General features: G+C 60.6%; 1 protein-coding gene across 1 annotated transcript; it reads right to left on the bottom strand.

The window, feature by feature from the left end:
- Positions 1 to 32: 32 nt before the first annotated feature.
- Positions 33 to 26489, bottom strand: LOC119101414 (type II inositol 1,4,5-trisphosphate 5-phosphatase). Its single transcript, XM_037224744.1, has 19 exons — positions 26361 to 26489; positions 24181 to 24415; positions 21709 to 21843; positions 20598 to 20728; positions 19888 to 20018; positions 19351 to 19527; positions 18756 to 18918; positions 17570 to 17748; positions 16925 to 17018; positions 10469 to 10596; positions 7142 to 7277; positions 6512 to 6691; positions 5602 to 5698; positions 5134 to 5271; positions 3617 to 3714; positions 2893 to 3073; positions 2189 to 2316; positions 1714 to 1828; positions 33 to 1091 (listed from the first exon to the last, which is right to left on the bottom strand). Exons 2-19 carry the CDS (start codon positions 24401 to 24403, stop codon positions 955 to 957), a joined length of 2571 nt encoding a protein of 856 aa, XP_037080639.1. The 5' UTR covers positions 24404 to 24415; positions 26361 to 26489; the 3' UTR covers positions 33 to 954.
- Positions 26490 to 26705: the final 216 nt, after the last annotated feature.

Here is a 26705-nt window from a genome sequence, read left to right as displayed (position 1 = left end):
CCCCCGCCCATCCACACACACCGCGCCCCAGCTCTGCCAGCGCGGAGCGGCTGGACAGAGCAGGCCGTCTGGAGACACTCGGCAGTCCCCACACACGGCCGCGCCTGGCCCCGAGGTCGTGACTCGCGTCAGAGCCCCACGCGGTGTGACAACCGCCGCGGGGCCGTCTGGGCGCCGCTCGCTCCGTCCGACCGAGGTCAGCTCACCGGCACCGCCCCGCCGCGCCGCGTCGATTGTGACACAGACGGACGGCCAGGTCCGTCTCACCATGGCCGCCCGTACAAAAATACAGCGTATCCACCGCCTTCACAGCATCTCCGACCGACCACCGCCAACCCTAATCGCGGCCGCTCAGAGCCGGGGCTCACGGCCTCCGGGGCGCGTTAGCAGCCGGCCGCCAAGCTCTGGCTTTGCGCGCGCTGGGTGCAGCCTAGGACGGGCAGGCGCGGGGCACGGGCGAGCCAGGAGCGCGCCACCGCGCCGCGCGACTCCGGCATGAGCGGGCCACCTCCCGAACGGCCCCAGCTGGTTAGTTACACGCAGCGACGTTAGGAAGCGAACACAGACAACGGCAGCCAAAGCACGGCGGAACCGGCCATCAGCACACCACTCGGCCCACCAAACCAACGTTTCAGCACGGTCGCTGAAAAGTAGCAGTGCCAGACAACAGGCAAGCGAGTTTCCCTTCACACGTCGGACTGAAGGAACAAGCCGCAGTACGGAAAACCGGGTCAAGAACAAAACACCGTTTAAGCTAAGCACGCCCGGGCGGCAGAGTGGAATGCAGAAGTGGAGTGACCGAGTATTCAACGCCCGCCCGCCGACCCAACCAACAAAAAACAGCGCAACTGCTACACTGCCGGACCGGCGAGGTTGTACTAGCGACCGGGCCCGCCCCGACGGCGAGCTCCCGGCTCCTGAGTCTACACGCCCTTCTAAACGACCGACGGCCGCTCAGATGTCGATCTCGTTGACTAAGAAGTGGTAGACGAAGGTGGTCTTTCGCCGATCCAACGTCTGCAGGGACATGTTGTTGCGCTGCAGCCAGGCGGCGCTGGGACTCCTGATCAGCACACCGCCGAAGATTTTCGCTGCCGGAGGGGCCTCGGTCAGCGACGCACGCGGTCGGGTGGTGCCCCGTGCCGGTGCGGCACGCAGCGAACATCACTGCCACCTAGCCGCTACCGGGTGAACTACGGACGGCGGGCCAGCCGCCGGCCAGCAATGTGCCGGGTGTGAAGTTCATCCTCTCACCTTTGCAACTTTCAGAGGGACGTGAGGATCGCACAAACTTTGAGGACATACTGACAGAAACGAACGCACCAGCCCGGGTGAGAGGGGCATACTGACCATGGGAGCGGTATACGAAGTCTGAGAGAGAAGTACTGACCCTGAAAACGCACGACTCCGTATTGCGTATTGCGTATAACGCACGGACGTATTGCTTCCGAGATGAAATACTGGCCCCCGACACGACGTACTGACTCCTACGCCAGGTAGCATACGGACTCCGAGATGACATACCGACTCCTCGATGACACACCGACTCCCGGATGACATACCGACTCCGATATGACAAACTGACTCCTAGATATATACCGACTCCCGCATGACGTACTGACTCCGAGATGACGTACCGACTCCCGCATGACGTACTGACTCCGGGACAACGTACCGAGTTCCGGATGACGTACTGACTCCGAGATAACGTACCGAGTGCGGTGGCCTCCAAACCGCCGTCCCGGGGCGCCTTGGTCACCACCTCGCGTAGGAACGTGCAGATGTAGGTGAACACGTTCTTGTGGTGAGGCGGCAGCTGCGACACGATCTGAGGATGAGGACGGAGCCACTGCCCGTCAGACGGGCGGGATGGCGGCGCGCCCGCCGCGCGCCGTTCTCACAGTCGTCGGCCACGCGGGCTGGCCAGGGCCACCCGCACGGCCGAGGGACGTGCGCTGATGACGCCAGGCGCCGGCGCGCCATGCGCACCAACATCGTCACAGGTGACGCGACGAAACCGACACGACAGCGTTGCACAACGCCTCGGCATCCGTGGCCAGGACTGCTGCGACAAGCACAGCGAACTAATGCAGCGGGGGCCGTGATCACTGTCTGGCGCCCGCTCCGGCAGCTGGAGCGCCGCGCCGGACGCAGCGAGCCGGCCGGTAGGGCCGCGGCGGCAACTCACGTGTTTGGACTGGATGAAGTTGTCGGAGCTCTCCATGCACTGCACCACGTAGTCGCTGGGTATGACCGGCTCGGGCAGGCTGGCCAGGAAGAGCAGCAGCGCCTCGGCCACCGAGTGGATGCTGCCCGCTGCACCGCCGTTAAGGAGATCTCGTCGGCACACGGGAGGAGGCCCGGCCGCCGACGGCCGCCTCCCAGAGCACACACACGGCGAGCGCATGAACGCCGCTGAGGCCCCACCGCGCCCACAGCGACAGCTGGCGAGGCGCACCCGATACCATGGGCACAGGGCATCAGAGGCTCTACGCGAGCGAAGCGGCGCCGGAGGCAGCTTGCGCTGCATCCAAATTTGTACTAAATCCGGCGACCGCATTAAACGTGTGACAACACCACGCCCGCACACTAATGAATCCTTCTCTCGCTGGATGCTGAGGGCAAAGAGCACATCCAAAGCGATGACGCAGCGAAGTGGAGGGGAACGAGAGACACCAAAAAACCTGAGGGTGGTCAGAGAGCACGTCCAAAGCGCTGACGCAACGAAGTGCAGAGCAACGAGGGCCACCAAAAAACCAAGGGTGGTGGTGAGAGCAAAGGCTGATAACAGGACGAAATGGCGAAACCAACACCAAAGCGGCGAGACAGCTGAGAAAGCGACGGACCAGAAGTGCACACCCCGACAGCGCGCGCCTCCGCCGGTGAGGATACGGAGCGTCTCCGGCAGCGTGGTGTCCAGCGCCTCCCGAATCAGCTGCACCTCCGACGGCAGGCCGCTGCGCGCGAACAGGTCCTTGCCGATGCCCTCCTTCTGCAGCTGATCCACCATGAACCAGAGCTCCTTGGGGATCACGTACGGGTTGTGGGTGAGCTCCTTGGGGCTGGGGCTCTCCTGCGAACAGAGCGGGCCCGGTCAGTCGGTGCTCAGGCTGGCCGTGGGGGCTCGAGGGCTCGAGGGGCGGCACACGCCGGACGGCCAGTGGACAGCTGGCGAGAGCGCCGCGCAGGGGGCGGTGGGTGGTACGGATGCTGGACCACCTCGAGACGGGCATGGTGTGACAGCCGGGGCGACCGGTGGGACCGGACGGGGACTGACGGCTGACGACTGACGGCTGACCAGGGACAGCAGCTGTGGATAACGGCGCTGGTGGTCGCACGTGTGATCATGGGCGGCGACCCCCGAGATGACTGGTTGCTGTTGGTTACAGCGTGTTAAATATTGCCTGCCAGATGCGCTTGCGAGCTCCCCATCAACGACACAGGCGTCTCACCAGACCGTGTCGCGTACACGGCCGCAGAGAGTCCAAATCATCCATCGAACGTCAGGCCAAGCCTGGGCAGGACAGCCGCCAGTCTCGGCCCCGCGGTGCGGACCCGACCCGGCCAGGCCAGACCCGACCCAAGGCCCCACCCCAGCCGGCCCGCCAGCACTGACCAGGTCCAGCAGGCGGGAGATGGCCACCTCGGCGAACGGCGTCTTGATGTGCACCAGCGCGTTGATGGACACGCCGAAGCAGCTGCGTACGTAGTCGCCTGCGGACGGCACCGTCCGGGGATAGTCAGCGGTGCCACCCTACGGGCCGAACGGACGGCACCACACGGGGATAGTCAGCAGTGCCACCCCACGGGCCGAACGGACGGCACCACCCGGGGATAGTCAGCGGTGCCACCCTACGGGCCGAACGGACGGCACCGCCCGGGGATAGTCAGCGGTGCCACCCTACGGGCCGAACGGACGGCACCACCCGGGGATAGTCAGCGGTGCCACCCTACGGGCCGAACGGACGGCACCACCCGGGGATAGTCAGCGGTGCCACCCCGCCGGCCGAACGGACGGCACCACCCGGGGATAGTCAGCGGTGCCACCCCGCCGGCCGAACGGACGGCACCACACGGGGATAGTCAGCGGTGCCACCCTACGGGCCGAACGAGCGGCACTACACGGGGATAGTCAGCGGTGCCACCCTACGGGCCGAACGGACGGCACCACACGGGGATAGTCAGCGGTGCCACCCTACGGGCCGAACGGACGGCACCACACGGGGATAGTCAGCGGTGCCACCCTACGGGCCGAACGGACGGCACCACACGGGGATAGTCAGCGGTACCACCCTACGGGCCGAACGGACGGCACCACACGGGGATAGTCAGCGGTGCCACCCTACGGGCCGAACGGACGGCACCACACGGGGATAGTCAGCGGTGCCACCCTACGGGCCGAACGGACGGCACCACACGGGGATAGTCAGCGGCGCCACCTCACAGGCCGAACGCGGGGTGTGATGTGTAGCGTGTGTAGCGTAATGTGCAGAGGAATCACAATGCCTGGATACACACAGCGACATGTTCATGACATAAGTTTGCCATCAAATGCACCCAGATCGAGTCAGATTCCGGCGCACAGACATATGACGAAAGCTTAACAGGTGCCCGGGCACTCAGACGAGTGAAGGATGCGTGGGGAAACCCTTACACTGCTACCATTCAAATGCAAAGCGGCCCGAGCGTTTTTTCTCGAAAATGAAGTCACATCAATTGATGCGGCTCAAGAAACTGCATGTTGTGCGGTAGTGAGTAAGGCGTAAAATTTGCTTTCAAAATATGTCCACAATTATTTTCCACGCACATAACGATGTTTAAATCGCAGACAACTAAAAATGTTTCCCCTCAATAAATATCTCACGGCGCTCAATCCTTATATAGCATACTGGAGTGAACACATGTGCAACATTGACGACACTGGTTTCGAAATTATCTCAAAATACATTTGGCGAGTAAACGTGACACGTTGTGAGAGGTCAAATATAGCAACACTTTCATAGCCGTTCCGAATGGCTAAATCTTATAAATAAATGTAAAAGCCGGATTCTGGTATCGTCAGTGGCGGCATCTGTTGGCTACAAAATCAGGCTCGGCTTTGGCGGCCGCCGCCGGCCCGGACGTCGGCCTCACCCTGGACGGTGATGAAGATGTCCTTGCCGTTCTCCAGGTGCAGCACCAGGATGTCGTACAGCTTGTCCTGGCACGTGTTGAGCTTGGCCGCCGTCCGGTCGTCCACGCGCACCTCGAGCGTCACCTCACACCGCTCCCCTGCGGAGGTCAAGGCCAGGTCAACACACGGGCTTTCCGAGGCTTGAGCGTCACCTCGAGCGTCACCTGCCAGGTCACGGGCAGAGCCACCATCAGCTCTCAGAATACAGAAGCTCTGAAAGGTTTTGTCACAATGATATTTCACGCGACGGACTGCCGGGCACGGCAATCACTCGGGACTTATTACGACAACCAGACAATAAGCCATTCCCGAATTACTCTGTGACGCAGTCAAAGTGACAGCACTCAATGGCTGCAGTGTAGTACGCCATCAAATTACACATAAACACGCCAGGAATTGGCGTTATGCCGACAGCGACCGCCACTAACCAGGCATAATGACAGCAGTCTGCCGGTCGACCGTCAGCCAGGGCTTGCAGTATGTGGTGTCGTTCAATTTGTTGATGAAGCGATACTGCACTGCCACCTGGCGGTCAGACGACCAATCAATAGCCCCATCGCGGGTGTAGCGTCCAGGAGCGCTGGTAAATGCAGTTCTGTCGAGCGCAGGCCGACACACAGAGTCCTATGTCACAACAACGGGAGCGTACACCCCTCAAGGCGGAGGAAAACTATCATTTGTGCCTCATTCTGGAAGTAGTTCACGGCCGGGCAAAGTACAGCCCTTCCGCCACCTTCCTCAAAAGCACACACTGTTTGCTTTTGCACGCACGATCTGACATTACTCATCATGACAGGGCAGTCTTGTGCACCCACACCCCGTGCCGTTCCCACTACCCACCCCGATCGCTCACGTGCCCAGTTCTGACTGCAACCCACCACAGCACAGAGAGAGCCGCACCCCTGCCAGCGTCCGTTCCAGCCGAGCACGGGAGGCTCTGAATCCCCACACCCCTCTCTTCGACAGGGTGGATTTATCCACGAGACCTCGGAGTCAGGGTCACATAAGGTCGACTGCGGCACTAACGTGCGTCTCGCCTCATTCGGTAATCCCGCAACCCCAAAAAGGTCCTAACAGACCGGAGGGGCTCTAAAACAGGAATGAACGGAAGGTCGGACCACAGCTTGACCACAGCTTGACACGGACCACAGCAGCTAAGTTTCCGGTGTTCAAAAAGCTACACCTGGCAATAACACCTTTAATGTGATTACACGACATCAGAATATTACATCCCACGGCCGCGACTATCTTTATCGGCCGCTCGCGTACCCAAACCAGACGCACACACCACCCGCCAGCCCGCCGCCGGTGAGCTCGCTCTGCGCGGCGGCCGCTCACCTGGCCCGTGTTCGTGATGACCAGCCGCTGCGTCTTGGTCTCGAAGAAGTGGACCGTGCCGAAGATGATCTCGGTGGTGTCAACCGACACCTGCGGCAGCGAGTCGTTCTCGTACTTGTCCAGCTCCTTCATGATGTCCTCATAGATCTTACGGTACTTGACCGGATCGATGACCTTGACCTGCGACCGGGACAGATCACAGGTCAGCGCAGGGGCCAAATAGTAACATCGGGCGGTGGGGAGCTCGAGACAAGCGCAACGCGACAACTGAGATCGCTTTGGAACATCGCTCACAGAAAGTTGGTGGCCGCGTGGGAGTCGAAAACAGAACACAAGAAAGTCATGGCCTGGACAGCATATCGTCGGGCAAGGAATATGCGCCAAACCTTTCTCAGGGAGATGCACACGAGAAGCCCTCAAGCCTTTCCACTGGCCGCCGCGGATCATCTCAGACTGCAGTCAAGCCCGCGACACCACGGTAGACCGTAGTAATGCGAACACTTCTGCATCTAGTCAGCTCAAACACACGAACATTGCTCGGGGGCGAAAGCGCCCAATCGGCTCGAACACAGCCACACAACATCCGCACCAACGACAACGGCCGGCGCGGCGCGGCGCGTGGACACCCACCCCGGCCTGGAAGAGCGCCGACACGGGCTTGTGGTCGCTGAGCGTCAGCGTCGGGTGGCTGGTGTACTTGACCTGCCGGATGCGGTCGCCCTTCCAGAGCACGCGGTCGCACCAGGCCGGCGCCCGGTTCTTCTCGCTGCGAACGCGGCGGCGGCGCTCGTCACACATCATGCCGCCCCCGCGCGCGCCTGAGCGCCGTGCGCACCGCGCGAGCACAGGCCGCGTGTCCACTGAGCCGCTGCGTGGGTGTGGGCAGGGCATCGTCGGAGAGGCGCCAGCCGAGGCCCGCTCAGGCCTCTCGACGGTGGGGCTACTTTTGAGGTGTGCTGGGACAGACATCGCAAAATCCTAGCGGAGCGATCGCCGGAAACGGTAACGATACTGGTCTCAGCTACTTGGGGCTGAAGGCGTTTGGACTGGACTCGAGTTGTAGCGACCGTCGGCTACTTTAAGAATACAGATGAGATGCACATACTGATGAGCGCATTACAGAGCGAAAAGCGTGAGCGTTTTTCTTTCAAGTTGAAAGAAAGTTGCTACGTAGCCCAAACAACGGACAAGTATCTCCACATACGTATACATTCTATAGATTGATTTTCCTGTTTCGCTGCAAGCCCCAGCAGCCGGTGGGCGCCTGGGTCATGTGGGCGCTCAGCGTTAAATGAGGCGGTGTCGCATGCGTCTGCCGCTGCAGCCTCCTACGATGGCACGCCGCCACAATTTGTGCCCAAGACCGGGCGAAACCCGCCACCACGGAGCAGGCCACAGTCACGGCACTGCAGGCCGATTCGTTCATTCATTCATTCATTTATTCACCGATTCAGGAAATAGCCACGAAGGGGTCATCCAGGCATGACGGTTCTTTTGGGGGGAACGTGACGTACGTCATCACGCCCCTTTTATGGAGCATCAAAGAGCGCACTGGCCACATCAGAGCACAGGGGGACATGGCGCAACTGCGATTCGACCCGGGTCCCCAAAAGGGACCCCTCTGACTCTGACGCGCCAACCACTCGGCCATTACGCCCCAGTTCTGGCCCGATACAGGGCCATATTGTAACTCGCCTAGCTACACTCTTAACTTGTTTACAAAACGAAACTTAGTCTTACAGCCACTTCATGATCAGAAGAACCGCGGCTCGAAAATTGTCTGCAAAACACGGAGCTTCTGAAGCGAGCTTAAATGGTGTAGCCGTGACCTTCTGATGTCCTACTAAGTTCGCTTCTTGTTGTCGGATAACAACTGATGTATCTTTCATCAAAACAATATTAGAGGCCCAGGGACAATCATGTGAGTGCCAGGTAATATCGCGCAATACGCTTCAGCGATTAGTGATGGCATATCATCCCAAACTACAGTGCATTCTGGCCGAATATCAGCATCATAGACAACGATCCGGTGCGGCGAGTAGCTCAGCTCTGGCTGTACTCAGTCCAGACTGAATGTTAATCTAAACTGCGAAATACGCTGCGGGGTAGATTCTAGAAGCGCGGTTGTTATGCAGTCGACGTTCAGACCGTGGAACAACACCGAGCGAGCACGTGAACACAAACATCACGATCGCTGCCGCCGGCTGGCACCGGCCATGACGACCCTTGCGCTGTATGCCAGAACTGGGGACCCAAGTGATGCGCTGAACCAGCTGGCCACATCCGTGCGGCGGCTGAACAGCGCCATGCGGGTTAGCATAACAGCGCAGTTTGCCAGTGGCACCATGCGCCAGCCCACACCGCATGGCTCCAAAGGCTGCAGCCAAAACCGGTCCAAGACGTGACTCGTCACCTTGCGCACAACTATGTTTCCGGCAGCTCGAAAACGTGCTCAGGACCATCATAGCTGACAACCAGAAGGTGACAGAGGAGAAGGCAGCGGACGGTATTCTGGCTGCCGTGAAGCGAGACTGGCACCGCATTCGTTTCTTCCGTAATGCAGAGTACTGAGAGGCGCGGTCCCACCCTGATACAGGCCACGTGCCGCCAGCGACGGCGCACGTACTGGACTGCGCTGTTGTGGCCCTCAGTATCAACCGCTGAACCTGCCGAATTTCCCATACTGCTCCCAGATCATCAGGGGACGTGCGAACCTTGTCACAAAGGCCTTTCGATCCGTACTCGGTCAGGGGCAGGTGCCCGCTCTCATCGTTTCTCGCTGCGCACCAAGCAAAATTCATCGCTAAAGGAGCTTCCTCACAGACGAGCTCGTGAACATATGTTGTATGGACTCGTAACATCCTGGCGTTGGTATTCACTTGTTCGCTTAATGTTGTTTCGCGGGTTTAGTGTCGGCTGACAACTGAATCGGGCATGATGAATTCGATCGGGTTTCTCGAATCTACATCGAATGTAATTCGAAGCTTAAGCTTAGACTTTGCTCGAGTTGAGTACAGACATCTGCTGCCCGCCGCAAATAGTCGTCTTCAATGCTAAAATCTAGAGAGCCCGACGACGGTGTGACATTAGTAATTGCTTAATATTATGCATGGCTATTGCATTACGATGTGAGCGTACACATTCCTTGAATGATACCCGCTCGCCTACGAGTGTGCCTCGTTACATCGCTTTAGTATCAACTGGAACTGGGGACTGGGTCTACGCTGCTGGAGGTAGAGGGTCTAGCCACGCTGTTGGAGGTACAATATTCCTCTCCAGAAGCTCACTACTTTACAGAAATTTCGAAATGGAATAGCAGCCGAACTCTGATGCTGAGGTTAACAAAAGACTAGTCCATCTATAATTATATTTCGCGATGAGGCTGGGATGCAGCCCGCGGTCACAGAAGCCTTTATCGGGCCAGAGTCGCCCTGCCTTTACTACTGCCTCGCTCGCGCGGCCCGTTTCACCTGGTGTTAGGCAACGACTGCGAAGGCACAACAACGCGGGAAACTGTAGCAGCTGGCGCACACAAGAGCGCTTCGTTTAGAGGACAGGCGGCCATACCTGAGCCTTGCCAGGTGGACCTCAAGTTTCGCACGCGCTCGTCTGAAGGCGTGAGACGAGTTTTTTCAACAACCTTGCCCTTTCAGACAACACCTCACTGCTGTACCATGTCCGCGGCCAAACAAAACAGTACAGAAGTACACAGGCACGGCACAACTAAGCCGTCCATCGCTGGCGTGCGCTTCATTCCGGCACGACTACGTCTCCTGCAGAAAGCATGCCAAACGCCCAGCCGGAAGATGTCACCACACACTCTCAACGTCCGCACGGTAGACAACCATCGGCGACAGACACAACTTGAACCCCGACTGACATGATACAAAACACCAACGCGTCTCCGCCGCAACTGGGCGACGCGCACCCGCCCGAGCGTCGCCGGAGCTGCCTCACCTGGAGTCCCAGTTATCGGTACCAGGGTCGTACTTGTAGGTGGGCCGGAACGTCACGGGCCCCTCCTGGTATCCCTGGAACACCCTGCCGGCGGCCAGCTGCAGCCGCAGCTGGTCAAACTCCATCACCTGCAACAGTCAGCATCCATCAGTCCCGGTGCGTCCACCGCACGCCCCCACTGTCCAGCCAATGAACGGAGAAACAGACGAGATAATTCCTCACGAATGGGGAAATGCATCAAACTGATGCCTACAGACTACGGTGGCAGCCCCTTCAGGCGAAGCAGCTGCTTGAAGCATTGACCAATGCCGAGGGGTATACAGGCGCTGGACTATTATACCATGAGGACAGCACCCATCCAATCATTGGCCGAAGTCCATCTGAGACCGGGGCTGGCGCCATGCTCAGCTCCAGACACCCCACCCACGCGGCGGCGGCCGACCCCAGACGGTCGAAGCGCCGCACCTGGCCGTCGGTGCGGCGCCCTCCCGTGCGGTCTGTCGAGCGCTGCCAGCCGCGCTGCGGCCGCTGCCGTGCCACCGAGCACGCCAGCGTGACAGGCGGCGGTGGCGGCGCAGCTGGCGCGCGGCAGGGCGCCGCGGCGGCTGCAGGCTGTCCCGCAGCGGCGCCGCCCGCACAGCCTGCCGGCCGCGTCGACCGCAGGCCGCGCCGCCACGCGTCCCACGCCGACGTCTGATGAACGTGGCGTGCCCGGGCGCGGCCGGCCACCGCCTTATAAGCGCGGCCCGGCGCGGCTTCGGCACAGCGGCGGCGGCGCTTCTCCAGCCCGACACCGAGCACCGACATGAAGCTTTGCGTGGCGCTCGCGGCGGTGCTGGCCGTCGTCTTGGCCGGGGTAAGTCTGCCCGTCGTCCTCGCCGTTCGGTGGTGCCGGCACCGCTCCGCGCCGGGAACACGGCAGTATCGGGAGCCAAGGGGCGCCGCGCTGACCACGCCGCCGGCGAGGCGCGCAGCCACGCTGACAGAGACGCAGCGAGGTCTCCGTCGCGCCCGGCGAGCTGCCGCTGGCACCGGCCGCTCGCGTCCTGCTCGCGTCCTGCTCGCGTCCTGCACGCTTTTTCGGCGTCGCTGGCAGTGGCTGGGGCCATGCAGTGCCGGGACTGGGAGATGCCTGCGACAGCTCCCGCACGGTCGCTGTTCACTTTCCATCTCCTTTTCAGCCGATGAACAAGTCGCCTGCGGGAGTGCCTCCCATCCGCGACCGGGCGTCCGAAGACTGGCAGAGAGTCGCCCGACCTCCGACTGAGCGCGACAACGAACACGAGCGTGCGCCCCCTGAGCCACGCAACGTCGTGGACCAGCGCGCACCCCCTAAGCAACGCAACGTCGTGGACGAGCGTGCGCCCCCTAAGCAACGCAACGTCGTGGACGAGCGTGCGCCCCCTAAGCAACGCAACGTCGTGGACCAGCGTGCGCCCCCTAAGCAACGCAACGTCGTGGACCAGCGTGCGCCCCCTAAGCAACGCAACGTCGTGGACCAGCGTGCACCCCCTAAGCAACGCAACGTCGTGGACCAGCGTGCGCCCCCTAAGCAACGCAGCGTCGTGGACGAGCGAGACATCCTTACGCAACGCAGCGTCGTGGACGAGCGAGACATTCTTACGCAACGCCAAACAGTGGATGAGCGCGCACCTCCTAAAATCCGCCAGAAGGATGAGCAGCGCGCGGCGCCGCCCCAAGACCGCGCCGACTCAGGTCGCCCTGATCAAGAGTTCCCAGGCGGTCCCCCCGGCCGCCAGCTCAGAGGTAAGGCCGCTTCGCCATCGCGCCGGCCGCCGATACCGAGCGGCCGGGCAGGCTCGTCCGCACGCCAGCCAGCCGCGCACGCCGCGGTGCTGCACCGGGCCGAGCCCGACTTGCAGTGCGCCAGCCGACGGCGGCCGGTCGTTGACCCTCCCCGCCGCTGTTGCAGGCGACGTCCTGGACCGCGGCGTCAACTGGGTGCCCGCGAAGCACGGCGAGTTCCCCTTCATGGTCCGGGTGAGTGAGCGCGCCGCCGCACCGTGCACGCGGTGGCCCCGACCGCCCCGCGCGAGACGTCGGACCAGGTGCCGAGGCCGCGCGCAACGCGCCCATTTGCAGGGTCCTGTGGCCAGAACACCCGACCCAGAACGATTGGACGTTTTACGTGCGAACTGCAACATGCAGCAACGTTCCTGGGGATAGAGTCCTGACTTTCCGCCACGGGATGCCGTGTCATAAATGCTCTTCTATCTCAGCACGACTTCTTGCAAGTCGAGAACGCCCAGAATAATCCCGTGCGTTGCCTTAAACGCACACTGAGTTGCAGTTTGCCTGGCCACTAGCTCCCGAAGTGTAACCCAGCTCACCGGGCACAGAGTTGCCTTTGCACCAGCTGTCAGTGCGCAGCTCGCTTACAGCACCGCCACCATGTAGCTCCGCTCGCCGCCCGGCCGCTGACCACCGGCATAGGGCTGCTCGACGGCGTGCGACCCGACCGTGCGCTGACTCGGTGCCATCGTGTCACGGTCCCCAGATAGCCGCATACTACAAGAAGCCGGACAGCTGGTACCACGAGCCGTGCGGGGCGTCCATCATCGCTCCTAACAGGATCCTGACCGCCGCCCACTGCTTCGACCACCAGAGGGCGTGAGTGCGGCGCGCCGGGCGGGCGGTGCCGAGCTCAGGGTGTGCTCCCCCCCCCCCCCCGGGCGGCCGGCGCTCGCGCCGTCCTCACTGTCCGCCAGAGTTCCAGCTTTAGCAGCTGAGAGTTAGTCGGAGCTCACAAAGCGGTGGTGATTTAAATTCAGAGCAGATGTGAGAGCCAGAAATGTGGCCCATTCGTCTGGGAACGTTCACTCGCCGCCCGGGACGGGGAGAAGGACCACCTGCGATTGTTAACATGTCGATATCGTGCAATGGGCAGATCGTACTCCCTAACCGCACGTGACCGCCCGTGGCTGTTACCAGCCACACAAGTACACCGCTATCGGCCAGTCGTTACTACTTCTCGTAAACAGTATCGGTTGGCCAAAACCCACAGCGGCCGCTCCACAACCAGCCCACTGTTCTGCGACCACCAACGGCAGCCCGCAGCCGCTACTGCTCGCACAAACCACGGCTGACCATTGGCGACCATCTGCAGCCAGCACCGGCCTTTCCTGACACTGTGGCCCACTGCCCACCACTCCTGCTGCCCTGTCGCTGCCACGTGCGCCCTGCACCGGCAGCCGCAGCCCCTGCTGACCGTTCTTGACCGAAGGCGACCACCCGTGGCCAAAACTGATCACCCACCCCGCTGGGCTGCAGCAACGGAGGCCTGAACCCGGCACTGGTCTACGCTTACTTCAACGACTTCGACACCACGCTACCGGACGAGACGGCCACGAGCACTGCTACCCAAATCATTATGCACCCTCATTACTCCCAGGTAAGACACCGTCCGTCACAGGCCACCCAGCAGTCTCCGGCTCCAACATAGCGACCACACGATCCCAACTATTCACGGGTTCGCACGTCATACCCCGCCCCCCGGTTACAGTGTCGCGGCTTGGCGTCGGCCCATTCCGCCCCACTCCGACCACATCACGGCGCGTGTGAGCGCATACCGCGACACATTCCCGCCGGCATCGGCGGCGCCGTCGGGGCGCCGCGCCGGCGGTCGGTGCTCCGCGCGCGGTCGTGGGCGCCGGCGTCGGCGTCGGGCGTCGGACGTGCCCAGCCGGCCGCCTCCCTCACTGCCGCCGGCGTGCCGCCGCGTCGCCGACCGCTCTCCCCCTCCGCCGGCAGCACCCGCACCCGACCAACGACATCGCCGTGGTGGTGATGGCCACAACGCTCACCCTGGCCAAGCGCGGCTTGCAGCCGTCAGCCATCTGCCTCAACAGACACACAATCACTGGCAGGCACGACGTCACCATCGCCGGCTGGGGCAAGAAGAAGTCGACCGGTAAGCGGCGTCCGCCCTGCCGCAGGGGCAGAGCCGAACTTGGCGCTGCCGCCCGCCCACCGCAGCCGAGCTGCGGCCAGTCATGTCGTGGAACCCCATTCGAACAGCAATGCCAAGCCCAAACAATAACTGTTCGGGTAACAGTAACTGCGGCTGTGGCTATTCATGGGAACCATCTTTACTAGGTCCGTATCGATTCCCTTACAGCAGCTGCCTGGAGCCAGAGCCGCTGCATGTCCGCGCGCCCAGAGGCCGGGGGCCTACTGAGCAGCCTCGTGGTGTCAGTCGGGGGGCTCCACCCTGCGTCCACCGCGGCAGCCGACTGATGGACGGCCGCACCATCCACAGACGCCGTCATGAACACGCAGCTGTACAAGTCGACCACCGAGCACACCCTGTCGAACCAAGAGTGCACCACGCCTCCTGGTACCATGTACACCTCCGCCGACGTGGACAGCAGGGTCATCTGCGCCACCGGGACCGTCTCAGGCCAAGTGCAGGACGCCTGTCAGGTGGGCTGACCGCTCCCTCGCAGCAGCGGGGTGCGGACGTCAGTGGTGACCAGTGGCCGTGGCTGATGGCTCAGCGATGACGGGACCACGGTTCCACCGGCCGCAGGGAGGGAAGGAGGGAGGGCACACATTATGGAACCACGGCTCCACCGGCCGCAGGGAGGGAGGGACGGAGGGGAGGGCACACATTACGGGAGCACGGCTCCACCAACCGCAGGGAGGAAGGGACGGAGGGGAGGGCACACATTACGGGACCACGGTTCCACCGGCCGCAGGGAGGGAGGGACGGAGGGGAGGGCACACATTACGGGACCACGGCTCCACCAGCCGCAGGGAGGGAGGGAGGGAGGGAGGGAGGACAGGACACACATCACGCACACGTCTCAACGTCACTGACAACACGCCACTGACGACAGGGCAGCGCTAGACATGCTGAGTTGGCCATCGCTTGCGAGGAGCCCAGTCACGCGTGCCACTGGTCAGACCGCGGCTGGGGGCACCAGGTGATCCCCTCTGCAGCCGAGGCCGGTCGGGGAATCTCAGCTCGACGCCGGGCCCGGGGTGGGCGGGTGAGATGGGCCAACGGTTCCCCACACGGCACCGCCGCTGTGTCGCTGGCGCGAGCACTGTGCCGGAGCCTGGCGTGCGCTGCCGCCGGCGCCGCGCCACTCGACGCGCCCCACATCAGACGCCTGTCCGGCGGAGGCCTCCCGAGCCGCGCGCGCTCGCCGTTGGCAGCCCGAGCGCGCCACTGGGCGTCTGTGACCCCACCTCCAGCTGACGGCACCATCCCCCGGCAGGGCGACTCTGGCGGCCCCATGTTCTACTGGGACGGCAGTACATGGAGACAGGTGGGCGTGGTCTCATGGGGGCGGGGCTGCGCCGTGTCCCAATACCCCGGCATCTTCACGCGCGTCTCCGGTGAGTACGAGACGGCGGCGGTGGGTGAAAGCGAGCACGCTCCGCCGCTGATGATGGGCATTGGAGCGTTACAGAGGGGGAAAATAATCACATGTTGTACGTGGCACTGACAACTCGTCTTGTGGCTTGCCCCGTACTCATCCACCACGGCAGCACGTGAGGTGTTTACTGATTGCACCGCCGCCGCGGTTGATCACCCGACATGTCCATAGAGTCCATCGCAGTGCAGGCGCCCACAACGGACTCGGACAGTGCGACAACGGCAGCAGTAGCAACAGCCCTGACCACAGCCGCTGGCTATTGCAGCGTTCGTCGACTTCATCACGGCGAACTGCCCGGGTGTGTGCTAGGCGTGGCCGGCCAGACGGCCTCTCCTGACGGCCGAGGCCGCCCCCGCCCGCCTCTGACTGCGGCGCTGGCTGCCTGCCGGGTCGGCCGGGAGCGCCCGCGGCCGACCACATCGGACGCCCGGCTGCCCGCCACGGACCCCCCTCTCGCTCCGGGCGACAAGGCGGCCGGCGGCGGCGGCAGCACGCGGCCACCGCCGCAGCCGGCGCCACCGCCCCGCCGCCCGCCCTTTGCAGAGTTACCCGCTCTGGGAGTTTCTGTACATATTCTTTGTGTGCTGATCATGGAAAAACCCACATAAATACACGATGGCAAGGCGGAGCGACTTTAACGCCACGGAGAGATTCGCCCACGCGAGGCGTCACGACCGGCTGCCGATGCGACCGACTTACTGAAAATCATCCCCGAATGACCCGCAGCATCCTGCTCAAGGCTGCACACAAACGGCTAGCCCGCATGCCGAAGCCAGACCGCGGTACCCGACGCTGCGGTGCCAACGTCAGGTGGTGATGGAACAAGATACATCTGCAGGGCGCCACAGCTGTGCACCAGCACGACCAACACGGGCACCAGCTGAGCCGCGGCTGCCGGCGAGCGCAACAGCACCATGGGAATGTCTCGATCACAGCCGCCCACGCGGGCAGCAGCAGCGTCGGCCGAGCGCCACCACCACATGGCGCAACAGCAACCAGGCTCGGCACGGCACCTGACTAACACGCCACGATTGATGGAGCGTTGGCTCACCTTTTCGAATGCTCCGCGGTCTATCGTGTCCTTCACCGTGTCCACGTCCACGTCGGTGATTCTATAGTTGAGGTCCCCGAGCCAGAACACCTGACTGAAAAACGCCGACCGCGTGGGTTGAAGTCAATTTTCAACATCGACCGCCGGGTTTGCGGTAATTCGCGCACAATTTTCGCATAAGGAGCATGGAACACCACAATGGTCAATGGGGTCGATTCCTCACACACGTTGGTCCCGACAAAGTCGTCCAACAACAGTCATTACAGCACGGCCACCTTCAACAACGTTTGAGCTGACTGCGAGACTGAAACACCAGGCCAAAAATAGGGGTTTGGACCAACGAAAGAACCGACTGCCCCTTCAGCTGGGTACTATTTCGATATCGCATCGCCTTTAGTAACTTGAAGAAAAAAAAACACCGCAAGGTCCTCATGTGCAATAACCAATTGCTCGCATCGCCGCGTGCGGCACGGCCGGGCCCGTTCAGCGGCCTGTCGCGACGCGCGCGGCAGCATAAAGTTTTGCACGACACGACTTGCGTCTGCCGGGTCCTGGCGCGCCACAACAGCATCCACCGCGCACCAGCAGCCCCCTTCCCCCGCCCCTGTCACCTGCCCGTGTGACCGGCACCCGATCAGCACCCACTCGTGATCCTTGATGGCCTTGGGCGAGACGAGCGCGTTGAAGCGCATGCGGTGGCAGATGTCGCTGTAGTCCTGGTTACGCCGCTCGAACTCCTCCACGTGCGCGGCCAGGTGGGCGCTCACGAAGCACATGGACGTAGAGTGCACCTCCAGCCGGATGGCCACGCCGCCTTTATTGCCCTGCCGGAGCAGGCCCTCAGGTCAGGACTATGCGGCCAACGCTCTTCTGACCGCTCAGCGGCAGTGGCGACCACGACAAAAACGAGCGGCCGCCAGGGCGGACAGGAGAGGTGGGGGTCAGGGGAGGTCAGGTCAGGTCAGGTCAGGAGCAGTCACGCTGTGTCCAGCGGTCAGCGAGCCCTCGATGGATATAACAGAGGTGCCGGGACAAGCGAAGGTCAGGGAGCAGCCAGGACGTCAGGGAGCGGCCAGTGAAGGTCAAGGAGCGACTAGTGGATATCAGGGAGCGGTCAGCGGCGATCAGGGAGCGGCCGGGGAAGGTCAAGAAGCCACTAGGGGAGGCCAGGAAGCGGCCAGGGGAAACCAGGAAGCGGCAGGGAGGCCAGAAAGCGGCCGGGGAAGATCAGGGAGCGGCCGGGGAAGGCCAGGGGGCGGCCGGGGAAGGTCAGGAAGCGACCAGGGTCGGGGAGCGGCCAAGGCAGGTCAGGGAGCAGCCAGGGAAGGTCAGGGAGAGGCCAGGGAAAAGCAGAGAAAGGCAGCGACGGGCAGGGATGGGCAGCGAAGGGCGGCGAAAAGCAGAGAAGGGCAGCGAAGCTGGCAGAGAAGGGCAGCAAAGAGCAGAGAAGAGCAGATAAAGGCAGCGAAGGGCGGCGAAGGGCAAAAGGCAGGAGCCGACTCAGCAGCCATCTGGCGACGGGGCAGCAGTCGTCAGGAAGGGGAGCCGTGTCGGGGACTATACGGCAACGGTGGCAGAAAGCCAGCCGCAGAGCCGCCGTCAGCCCGGTCAGCTCTGGCCGGTGCCGCCAGGACACGCCCCAGCATAGACGATACCGACTGTGACGACCGCTCGCAGCCTGCCGCACCGAGCAGCTTCGAGCGCCGCCCCGCCGCGCGCGCGGAGCTAATCGCTGCCGCCCAGTGCGCACACTCCGAACCGCGGCGCCGCCGTCCCCGGAGCGAGACGCGCGCCCGGCTCGGCAGACGGCGGCCGGTCGCCGCCCACTGACCATCTTGCCCATGATGCCGGTGCCGACGCACTCGGCGGCGTCGTTGCGCACGTAGGCGCGGTGCCGGTCCTGCACCAGCACGATCAGCATCATGCCCACCAGGCGCACCAGGCGCACGCGCTGGTACGAGGCGCGCGGGTGCAGGTTGTTCAGCACCGCCGTCCTGCCGGACAGACATCAGTACCGGTTAGATGGGCGGTTTCTGGTGTTCGAAATAGTGATCACGTAACATACTGGAAAGACCGAGCCGTTCAGTCCACACGCCCAGAAAAAACAGAGAGCGACTAAGGCGGCTGAGGTCGAACGATCGCTCACCCAGCGCAGGGCTTTTCCAAAAGCTGTTCGGACCGAGTTCGATGGCTTCATCTACCACGTATCAACTCATCAACTGCATGCGTTCACGGCCCGGCTGTCCTCGGCCCAATACCGCCCGCTATGATCTGACACGTGCATAACAATTCACAAATCACGCGGCGCGTGGAAGAGTGTCAGACAAATACGATACCATTCGCCACTCACACAACCGCGGCTGGCAGTCAGCGAGCGCCGTCCCCTTCCTCGTCCCGCCCGGTCAACCGGCGCGCACCCCACTCACAGCCACTCCTCCTCCTTGGGCGACTCGGTGAAGAGGAAGGCCTCCTTGCTGAGGTCGAGCTCCTGGAAGCCGATGGCGTAGATGTCGGGCGGCTCGTCGGTACACGCCAGCCAGTCGGCCACCGGCTCCGTCGGCGTCGGCGACTGGCCGTTCACGTTCCACGTGGCACAGAGCACCCTGCGGCCGCGGGTGGAGTCAGCACCGACATGCCCGCGACGCGAGCACGCGCAGTGACGGCGTGACGTCACCCGCCCCGCGCGGCCGCGCGCTCACACGGACAGTGACGTCAGAGCTGAGGCAGTGCACACGGACTCCCGGATCACCTCAAGGGAAGCACAGCATCACAAAGCGGATGAAGTGGTCACATCGAGTTTTACGTCAGCTCATGCACGCGTCACTGCAGTTCATCCGCTCGGCTCACACGTATATCGCCACACTTCACCTGCCTCCGTCCGCACGACCGCGGATTGTCAGAGCCCGGACGTCCGCTGTAACGCGCACTTCCCACCCACACCCGGCACGCGCCAGTCGGCTGACCTGAGGTCGTGCACGTCCGTGTAGGCGTCCTCCTTGCGCATCATCTCACACTTGACGACCGTCTCCCGGGCGGTGAACTGGGCGCCGGCGGCCGGCACGGTCCGGCGCTGCACCGCGTCCGTGTCAGCCAGCTGGAGCGCAACGTCCCGGCCGCTGTCAGCACACGGCGCGCGCCCGGCTCCCACAGGAGCTCGACCAGCACCGGAGTCGACCGGAGGGCAACCACCAGCGGATGTCATCGCTGGACCCACCATCAGTCCAGACTCAGCACTGCGTACGCGCAGCACCGTGCTGTGGGCACCACTGTCGCAAAGCACGTCATCTGCTGTTACTCTGCGCCCGAACGATACAGCACGTCGTCAGTGGTGGTGCGGTGCGAGCAGTCGGCGGGGTGCGGCGCCACAGTCGGCCGCTAGTCGGCCGGCCGCACCACAGGCGGGAGCCGGCGGCGTCTCACTTACCGCGACCGGCTGGACGCCGGGCAGACCGGCCGACCGGGCGGCGGTGTCTGCCGGCGCGCGCGACCCGGCGGCGTGCCACTCACCGCGACCGGCTGGATGCCGGGCAGACCGGCCGACCGGGCGGCGGTGTCAGCCGGCGCGCGCGACCCGGCGGCGTGCCACTCACCGCGACCGGCTGGATGCCGGGCAGACCGGCCGACCAGGCGGCGGTGTCTGCCGGCGCGCGCGACCCGGCGGCGTGCCACTCACCGTGACCGGCTGGATGCCGGGCAGACTGACCGACCGGACGGCGGTGTCAGCCGGCGCGCGCGACACCCGCTCCCGGTACTGCCGCACCCAGGTGAAGCTGGCCGGGCCGGCCGGCTCGGCGGCGGCCGGCGCTGACGGGCGGAGGAGGCGCGTCAGACGGACGCACTTGGTGACCGCCTCTTTGGACCACCGGCCAACTCCCGGCTGCCTCGTGCACTGAGCGAAATGGCCAAGGGATTCCCCGGACGGTTCTGTGTGCATTGATGATATACAGCTCGACGAGCGGACGCATGGAAAAATAATCAAAAACGTCAACGTTTCAGCCAAATTACGAATGCAAACAAACCACCGGGATATGTTTATGTATGCGAAACATAATTCAGTTCAAACGCAACTGCTGTGAGCGTGACGACAGAAACACAATGCACAGGTACCATCCACACCGCATAATCATTTCCGAAATGCCAACGGTCGGTGTCTGTCGCGGGAATCTCGGCCCGGCGCCACCTGGGTGTGATATCCCGCCTGATCCGACCGTCGCCCCGGCTGGGAGCGAGGCCACCATCGATCGCGGGGAGCTGGGCCGCAGTGCCCGCTGGGCAGCCGCTCCCGCCGCCGGCACACGCGGCCCCGCCCAGGCACGCGCGGCACGCCACCAGCCTCGAGCGTGCCCGCCGGCCAGGACGACCGCGCCGGACATACGTGTGACACCAACTCCCGCGGGCCGACAGGCTTCCCGCCGCCGCGGATCCACAACTCGGTGGGATGCGTTCTTCTTTAAATCACTTATTCCACATTGCGGTGGTCACCAGACCCGCCCCCGCCCCCACTAGCAACCATGCCCTAACCTTCCGTGGTCGCCAGTCCGACCCTTCCCAGTACTCCCCAGTCACATCTTCCATAGTGATCACCAGACCCCAACCTCCATAGTGATCACCAGTCCCACCCTCCAGTGAACCACTCCTACCCTCCACAGTGACCATCAGCCCCACCCTCCAGAGTGATCACCAATCCGATAAACACACCTTCCAAGCCATCACCGGCACGAGAGCTCGCTACGCTCACGCGCTGGCCGCCCCCCACTAGGTGCGTGGCTCCCTCCTTCACGCACCTTCCATGGTCATCATGATCTGCTCGACGAACGAGTTGGTGACGGAGCCCTGCGGGAAGGCGACGCGCAGCCACTCGGCGCCCGAGCGGAACTGCACGAAGAGGCGCGGGTCCGACTCCTCCAGGCCGTTCGTGTCTGGAACGACACCGTCGCCGAGACGTCAGCCACGCCCCGGGCCGGCCGCCGCACGACAGTCCCGACACAGCGAAGCCAGCTGCACGCACCGGTCAGCCCGTAACGCTAATTATCGCGCCTGGCGCGCGTGCACGAGGCGCGCTTTCAACGGCAGACCTAGGGGCAGACTAGCTGCTCTCACCAGCTCGGCAGCTGAACGGTCCAGAGACAGCGTCTGCACAGGCTGGCGCGCCCTCTTGGCGGCGTCAAATATAACACACGGGGTTCGTGCGCCAGCGAGCTGTGTCCACTATGACAGATGTGGGCACGGCATGCGTGGGAACCCGAGCCCGCCTGGCTAACAGCTGAAGGCAGCGAGCGCTCGTGAAGTCAGCGACGCAGGCGGGGAAGGACCCTGATAACAGGCCAGCAGACCCCGACAACACGTCAACAGGCCCCACAACAGGCCAGCAGGCCTCGAAAACAGGCCGAATAGTCCCGTCAACAGGCCAACAGACCTCGACAACAGGCTAACAGGCACCGACAACAGGCTAACAGGCCCGACAACAGGCCAACAGACCCCAACAACAGGCCAACAGACCTCGACAGCAGACTAACAGGCCCCGACAACACGTCAACAAGCCCAACAACAGACCAACAAGCCCCGACAACAGGCTAACAGGCCCGATAACAGGCCAACAGACCCCGACAACAGGCTAGCAGGCCCCGACAACGGGCCTACAGACCTCGACAACAGACTAACGGGCCCCGACAACAGGCCTGTGTAGCGCCTATCCTTATGATTGCCTAAAAGCATGCACGTTTAATGATAGTAAGAGAAATGGATCAACGCATCTATGAACCCGCGTGGCGGTCTACCAACGTGCAGCAAGGTGCGCCAAGCAGTGTGCACTTCTCTCCTCTGTAATACATTTTTATCTCCTGTCAGTTTGCCTTCTCACGCTGACACAAACACAAACAATTTTCGAATATCGCCGAAGACGCCTGGCTTCATCACGTTAAGGAAAAGTATCCTTGCGAACGCATCACGAAGAGCCGAAATAACCGCGTTGCTGATCAATGCTCTGGACCCGCAGGAGTCCAGAGCATTGATCGGCTTTGCGGAGAGGGGAGGGGGGACGGTTGTCGTTGAGATAGGCCGCCTTTTCACAACAGAAACATTAAATGACCAGTTAAATGCCGTATGAGATGCCCAAAAGCGGACCCAGATCCTATCTCATCGTCGAATATTTCATCCTTCTTGCTTCAACTGGTATGTCAGGTCACGAAAACGTACATGTATTTTGCTTTATGGCTACATTTAAACGCACAGGCCTCCTTTTAACTGGACAGGCATGCCTGCGCCCAAAGGTGTTGGTAACAGTTACGTACACATGCCAAGGACGGAGACGAAGCTTTTAGCTTAGAAACCGAAGCCGGAGCCGAAGCCAATGAAGTGAAGACGAAGCAGAAGCCGGGACCGGTGGCTTTGAAGTTTGGAATTGTAAAGGGGAAGCTAACGCCACCTTAGTATTTTCAAAGCGCAAAGCTGAATCAGAAGCCAGCTGCTTTGAACTTTGCAAACGCAGCTTGAACCGAGGTCAGCGGCTTTGAACTTAGTAAACGCAGAGCCAAAGCTGAGCCCATACGTTCAAAGTCACGACTACGAAGCCAAAACCAAATCTAGTGTAGAACGTTACATTGCGAAGCAAAACCCATTTTCGCACGCGCTTAAACGGCATGGGTTTAGAAAACATTGCCGAGTTTTGCGGAGTGATTACGTAGAGTTAAGACCGCAGATGAGTTTTTACACTACCCTCCTCGTTGTGTGTGTTAGTATGCATGAAACGTTTCCGGCAGTTAGTTCTCTGGCTGACGACAGGAGCTGATTGGTCCTTAGAATGGCCAGCTGGCTTTTGGCTGTCAGCCATATACGAGTGGCAGTCTCGAAAAGTTGCGAGGTACGTGGGGGTGGCCGGACGGGACCTGCCTTGGCCAAGCAAAATCGCAACTGCGGAGTGAAAATCACCAAGACAAGGCCAAATACGTCAGCTTAAGATTGCTTGCGGCTAAAGCCGAAGCCATAATTCAAAAATTGTGCAAAACCGTAGCTGATGCCGAAGCCAGCTGTAAAAATGTCAAAAAGGCGAAGTAAGCCGTTAAGAATGGCACGACGCCGAAACAGGAAAAGGAAATCATTAGAGCAAAAGCTGCAGTTTTGTCCCCACCGACCATGCCTGACATATGCCTACAAATAGTCTATGACAGACACTAAAGCAAGGTATTCTACCACCTCCTCCAGCGATGCCGACATCTCAAGCGGGAGTCCAGCTCACCCCGCCGCGGGCGCGCGCCTACCGATCTCGCAGACGAAGTCGGACGCGACGGGCAGCACACTCTCGATGTCGACCTCGCTGCCGCCGGCCACCGAGTGCACCAGCACGAGCAGGGCGCGCTCGGCGCCGTGCTCCACCAGCGCCAGGATGCGGCGGCCGCCCGAGCCGGCCAGCTGCGCCTCCAGACAGCAGACGATCCGCTCCGAGGACAGCAGCAGCTTCTTCACCATCGTCGTCGGATCCATCGTGGCCAGGTGCTAGGGAGAAGCATGCCGTGTCAGGGATGCTTGGTGGAGCCTGCAGTCTCAGGGTAGCACCCCTAGTGCATAGTAGGATCATGAGCAGAGAGTGGAGGATGGATGCTGAGTGGGGCTCTGGGTGCCAGCAGGAGTCAAAGGTGTATGACAATTATGGGTGCTGGATGGAGCCAGAGGTAAATGGTCGTCATGGGTGTTGGGTTGAGTCAAGGGTGAGCAAGCTATGCTGAATTGAGTCTGGGATGCTGGGTGAATTCAAGGCTGCATGGTAGAGCAAGCAGAGAATGGTGGGCTGCAGACCAGTGGTCCAGGGTGGCCCAGTGGTCCAGCAACACTGCTGCAAGGTGGGGTTTGAGATGCATGGTGGACTCTGGATGCCTGGTGTGATCAGGAATGCAGAGTGGAATTATGGGGTCCAGAATGAAATTGGGAGATCAGCAATGGATAATGAGGCAAGGAAATCAGCTGGAAATAAGACCAGGTAGATCATGTGAAACTGCTGGCTTGCATGCTACTTGAGTAAAACAAGCATCATGATAAAACAGCCAGTGTGCCTATTAAAAGCCAGCAATCATATGTGATGAGAACATCATATGATGCCTGTAATATGCTTAACAGTTAACAGAAGCAGTACATCCATGGGACCACTGAGCCACCATGTCCACTTTGGTTGTGACAAAGCTCTGGCTGTGACCAGACTATGGATCATGTACTAATGAACTAGTATTATAGCATGACAAAGGACACACTTCATTTCATAACAGAGCAATGCTGCAGCCCTCATGCTGCTCTCCTAACTTTGGCCACCAATAGGCCATGATCCATAATCTATGCCCATCATCACTTTTTTTCGCCACCTTATCTGATTGATCCTGGAATCTAGATCAAGAATATAAATATGCGCTACTGAGTTTGACAAACCATATTGATTCTAGTGCTGTGTTCATCTCTATAGGTGAGCTAGCATAAATAAGCAGCCATGTGGCAATAGGCTAAACTGGTGAAGTGCACATTTCATGCACATAATGACAGAACTAATTATGCATGATGCCACTTAAAGGAAAGTCAGACTAGCATATATAGCTTTATCATTGGGTAAATATAGACATGTAGATAGGCACCATCTCCCTGATCACCATGCACACCTTTAATGGTACCTTAACAAAAAACTGAAGAACTTGAAACATGGTCTGACATTCTGAAAGCTTTACAGGAGTAAATAAGGAACATTCATACATTGTAAATTTGCCAAATGCTGTCATAGCTGTTTAGCTGAAAACATGGTATAATAATGATATAATGCATGAAAATTGTAAAACCTTGTGCTTAAACCTCATGCTTGCTTAAATGCTTAAAATCTTACATCAAAACCTTTTTCTAATATAATACAGTTGGTAAGTAGTGAATAAATTCATACACAATCATTTTACAAGCCACATTATTTTTTTTTTACCTTAATAGCAGCTCTAATTACCTCATCAAGAGTCTGTTGACAAAACTTGCTACATGTCTGGGCAATGTGACAATGTATCTAGGAAATTGACACTGTTTTGCCTGGCATTTTTGTTTTCATATGAAAAAGAAATCCGCCTGGTTCTAAGCCCCAGACCCTTGCCATTGCACAACCACAAGGTCTTTGATCATATTCCACTTCATATGACCTCAAGAGGGAATGCAACCATACTGCAGTCCTTCTTAACTAAACAAATATGTGGTTTTTATCACATTTCCAGTGTCAGTCTTCTGCTCTTAAGGTATATAACTTGCAATGTACAGGCTGAGCTTTTCACATTATTTTCGAAATGAACAGAGCACCCTTTCACCAAGGAATCTCACAGTCACACCTTAACACTAAATGTGAACAACAAAATGAACTACATGACATTTCTAATGTGGGCATCGTTAAAGCTTGGACAGCTCGTTTGCTCCAGCGTTCAAAACGTACCACTGGGCCTCCGGGACCGCGCGACCACGGCAAAGAGGATGACTGAGCCCTGTATAGCCCCTCTTACACGCTAACACAGCAGTGACTCGGGACTCTGGACCAAGCTCCCGCCCACATCCGACCACTCCAACGCCGGACGACCGCAGCCCCCACGGACCAAAATCAACACTGCAGTTTCCGCATACTCGGTGAACTGCGCCGCCGCCTTTCGTCAAGTGCGCTATTTACGCCTTGCCACTCCCGGCTACCACACAAGCTGCAAGCAAATTTGAGAAAGTGCACGAAGATGATAAGAACGCGGAAAAATTCAGGCGTGTACAAATAGCCACAATTTTCTTTAAAGTG

The sequence above is a fragment of the Pollicipes pollicipes genome, unplaced genomic scaffold (genome assembly GCF_011947565.3).
Source record: "Pollicipes pollicipes isolate AB1234 unplaced genomic scaffold, Ppol_2.1 Scaffold_4881;HRSCAF=5763_pilon_pilon_pilon, whole genome shotgun sequence".
NCBI classification, from domain to species: domain Eukaryota; kingdom Metazoa; phylum Arthropoda; class Thecostraca; order Pollicipedomorpha; family Pollicipedidae; genus Pollicipes; species Pollicipes pollicipes.
The sequence above is the reverse complement of the archived record's forward strand: the minus strand, read 5'-3'. Positions and strand labels throughout refer to the sequence as shown.

Excerpts from the sequence above, each read along its gene's own strand:
- LOC119101414 (XM_037224744.1), bottom strand. The coding sequence starts at position 24,403 with ATGGATCCGACGACGATGGTGAAGAAGCTGCTGCTGTCCTCGGAGCGG. Across the intron at positions 17,749-18,755 it reads CCGGCATCATGGGCAAGATG|GGCAATAAAGGCGGCGTGGC; the intron begins GTCAGTGGGCGG and ends CTGCTCCGGCAG. Across the intron at positions 5,272-5,601 it reads GACTGCTGTCATTATGCCTG|GGGAGCGGTGTGAGGTGACG; the intron begins GTTAGTGGCGGT and ends TGACCTCCGCAG.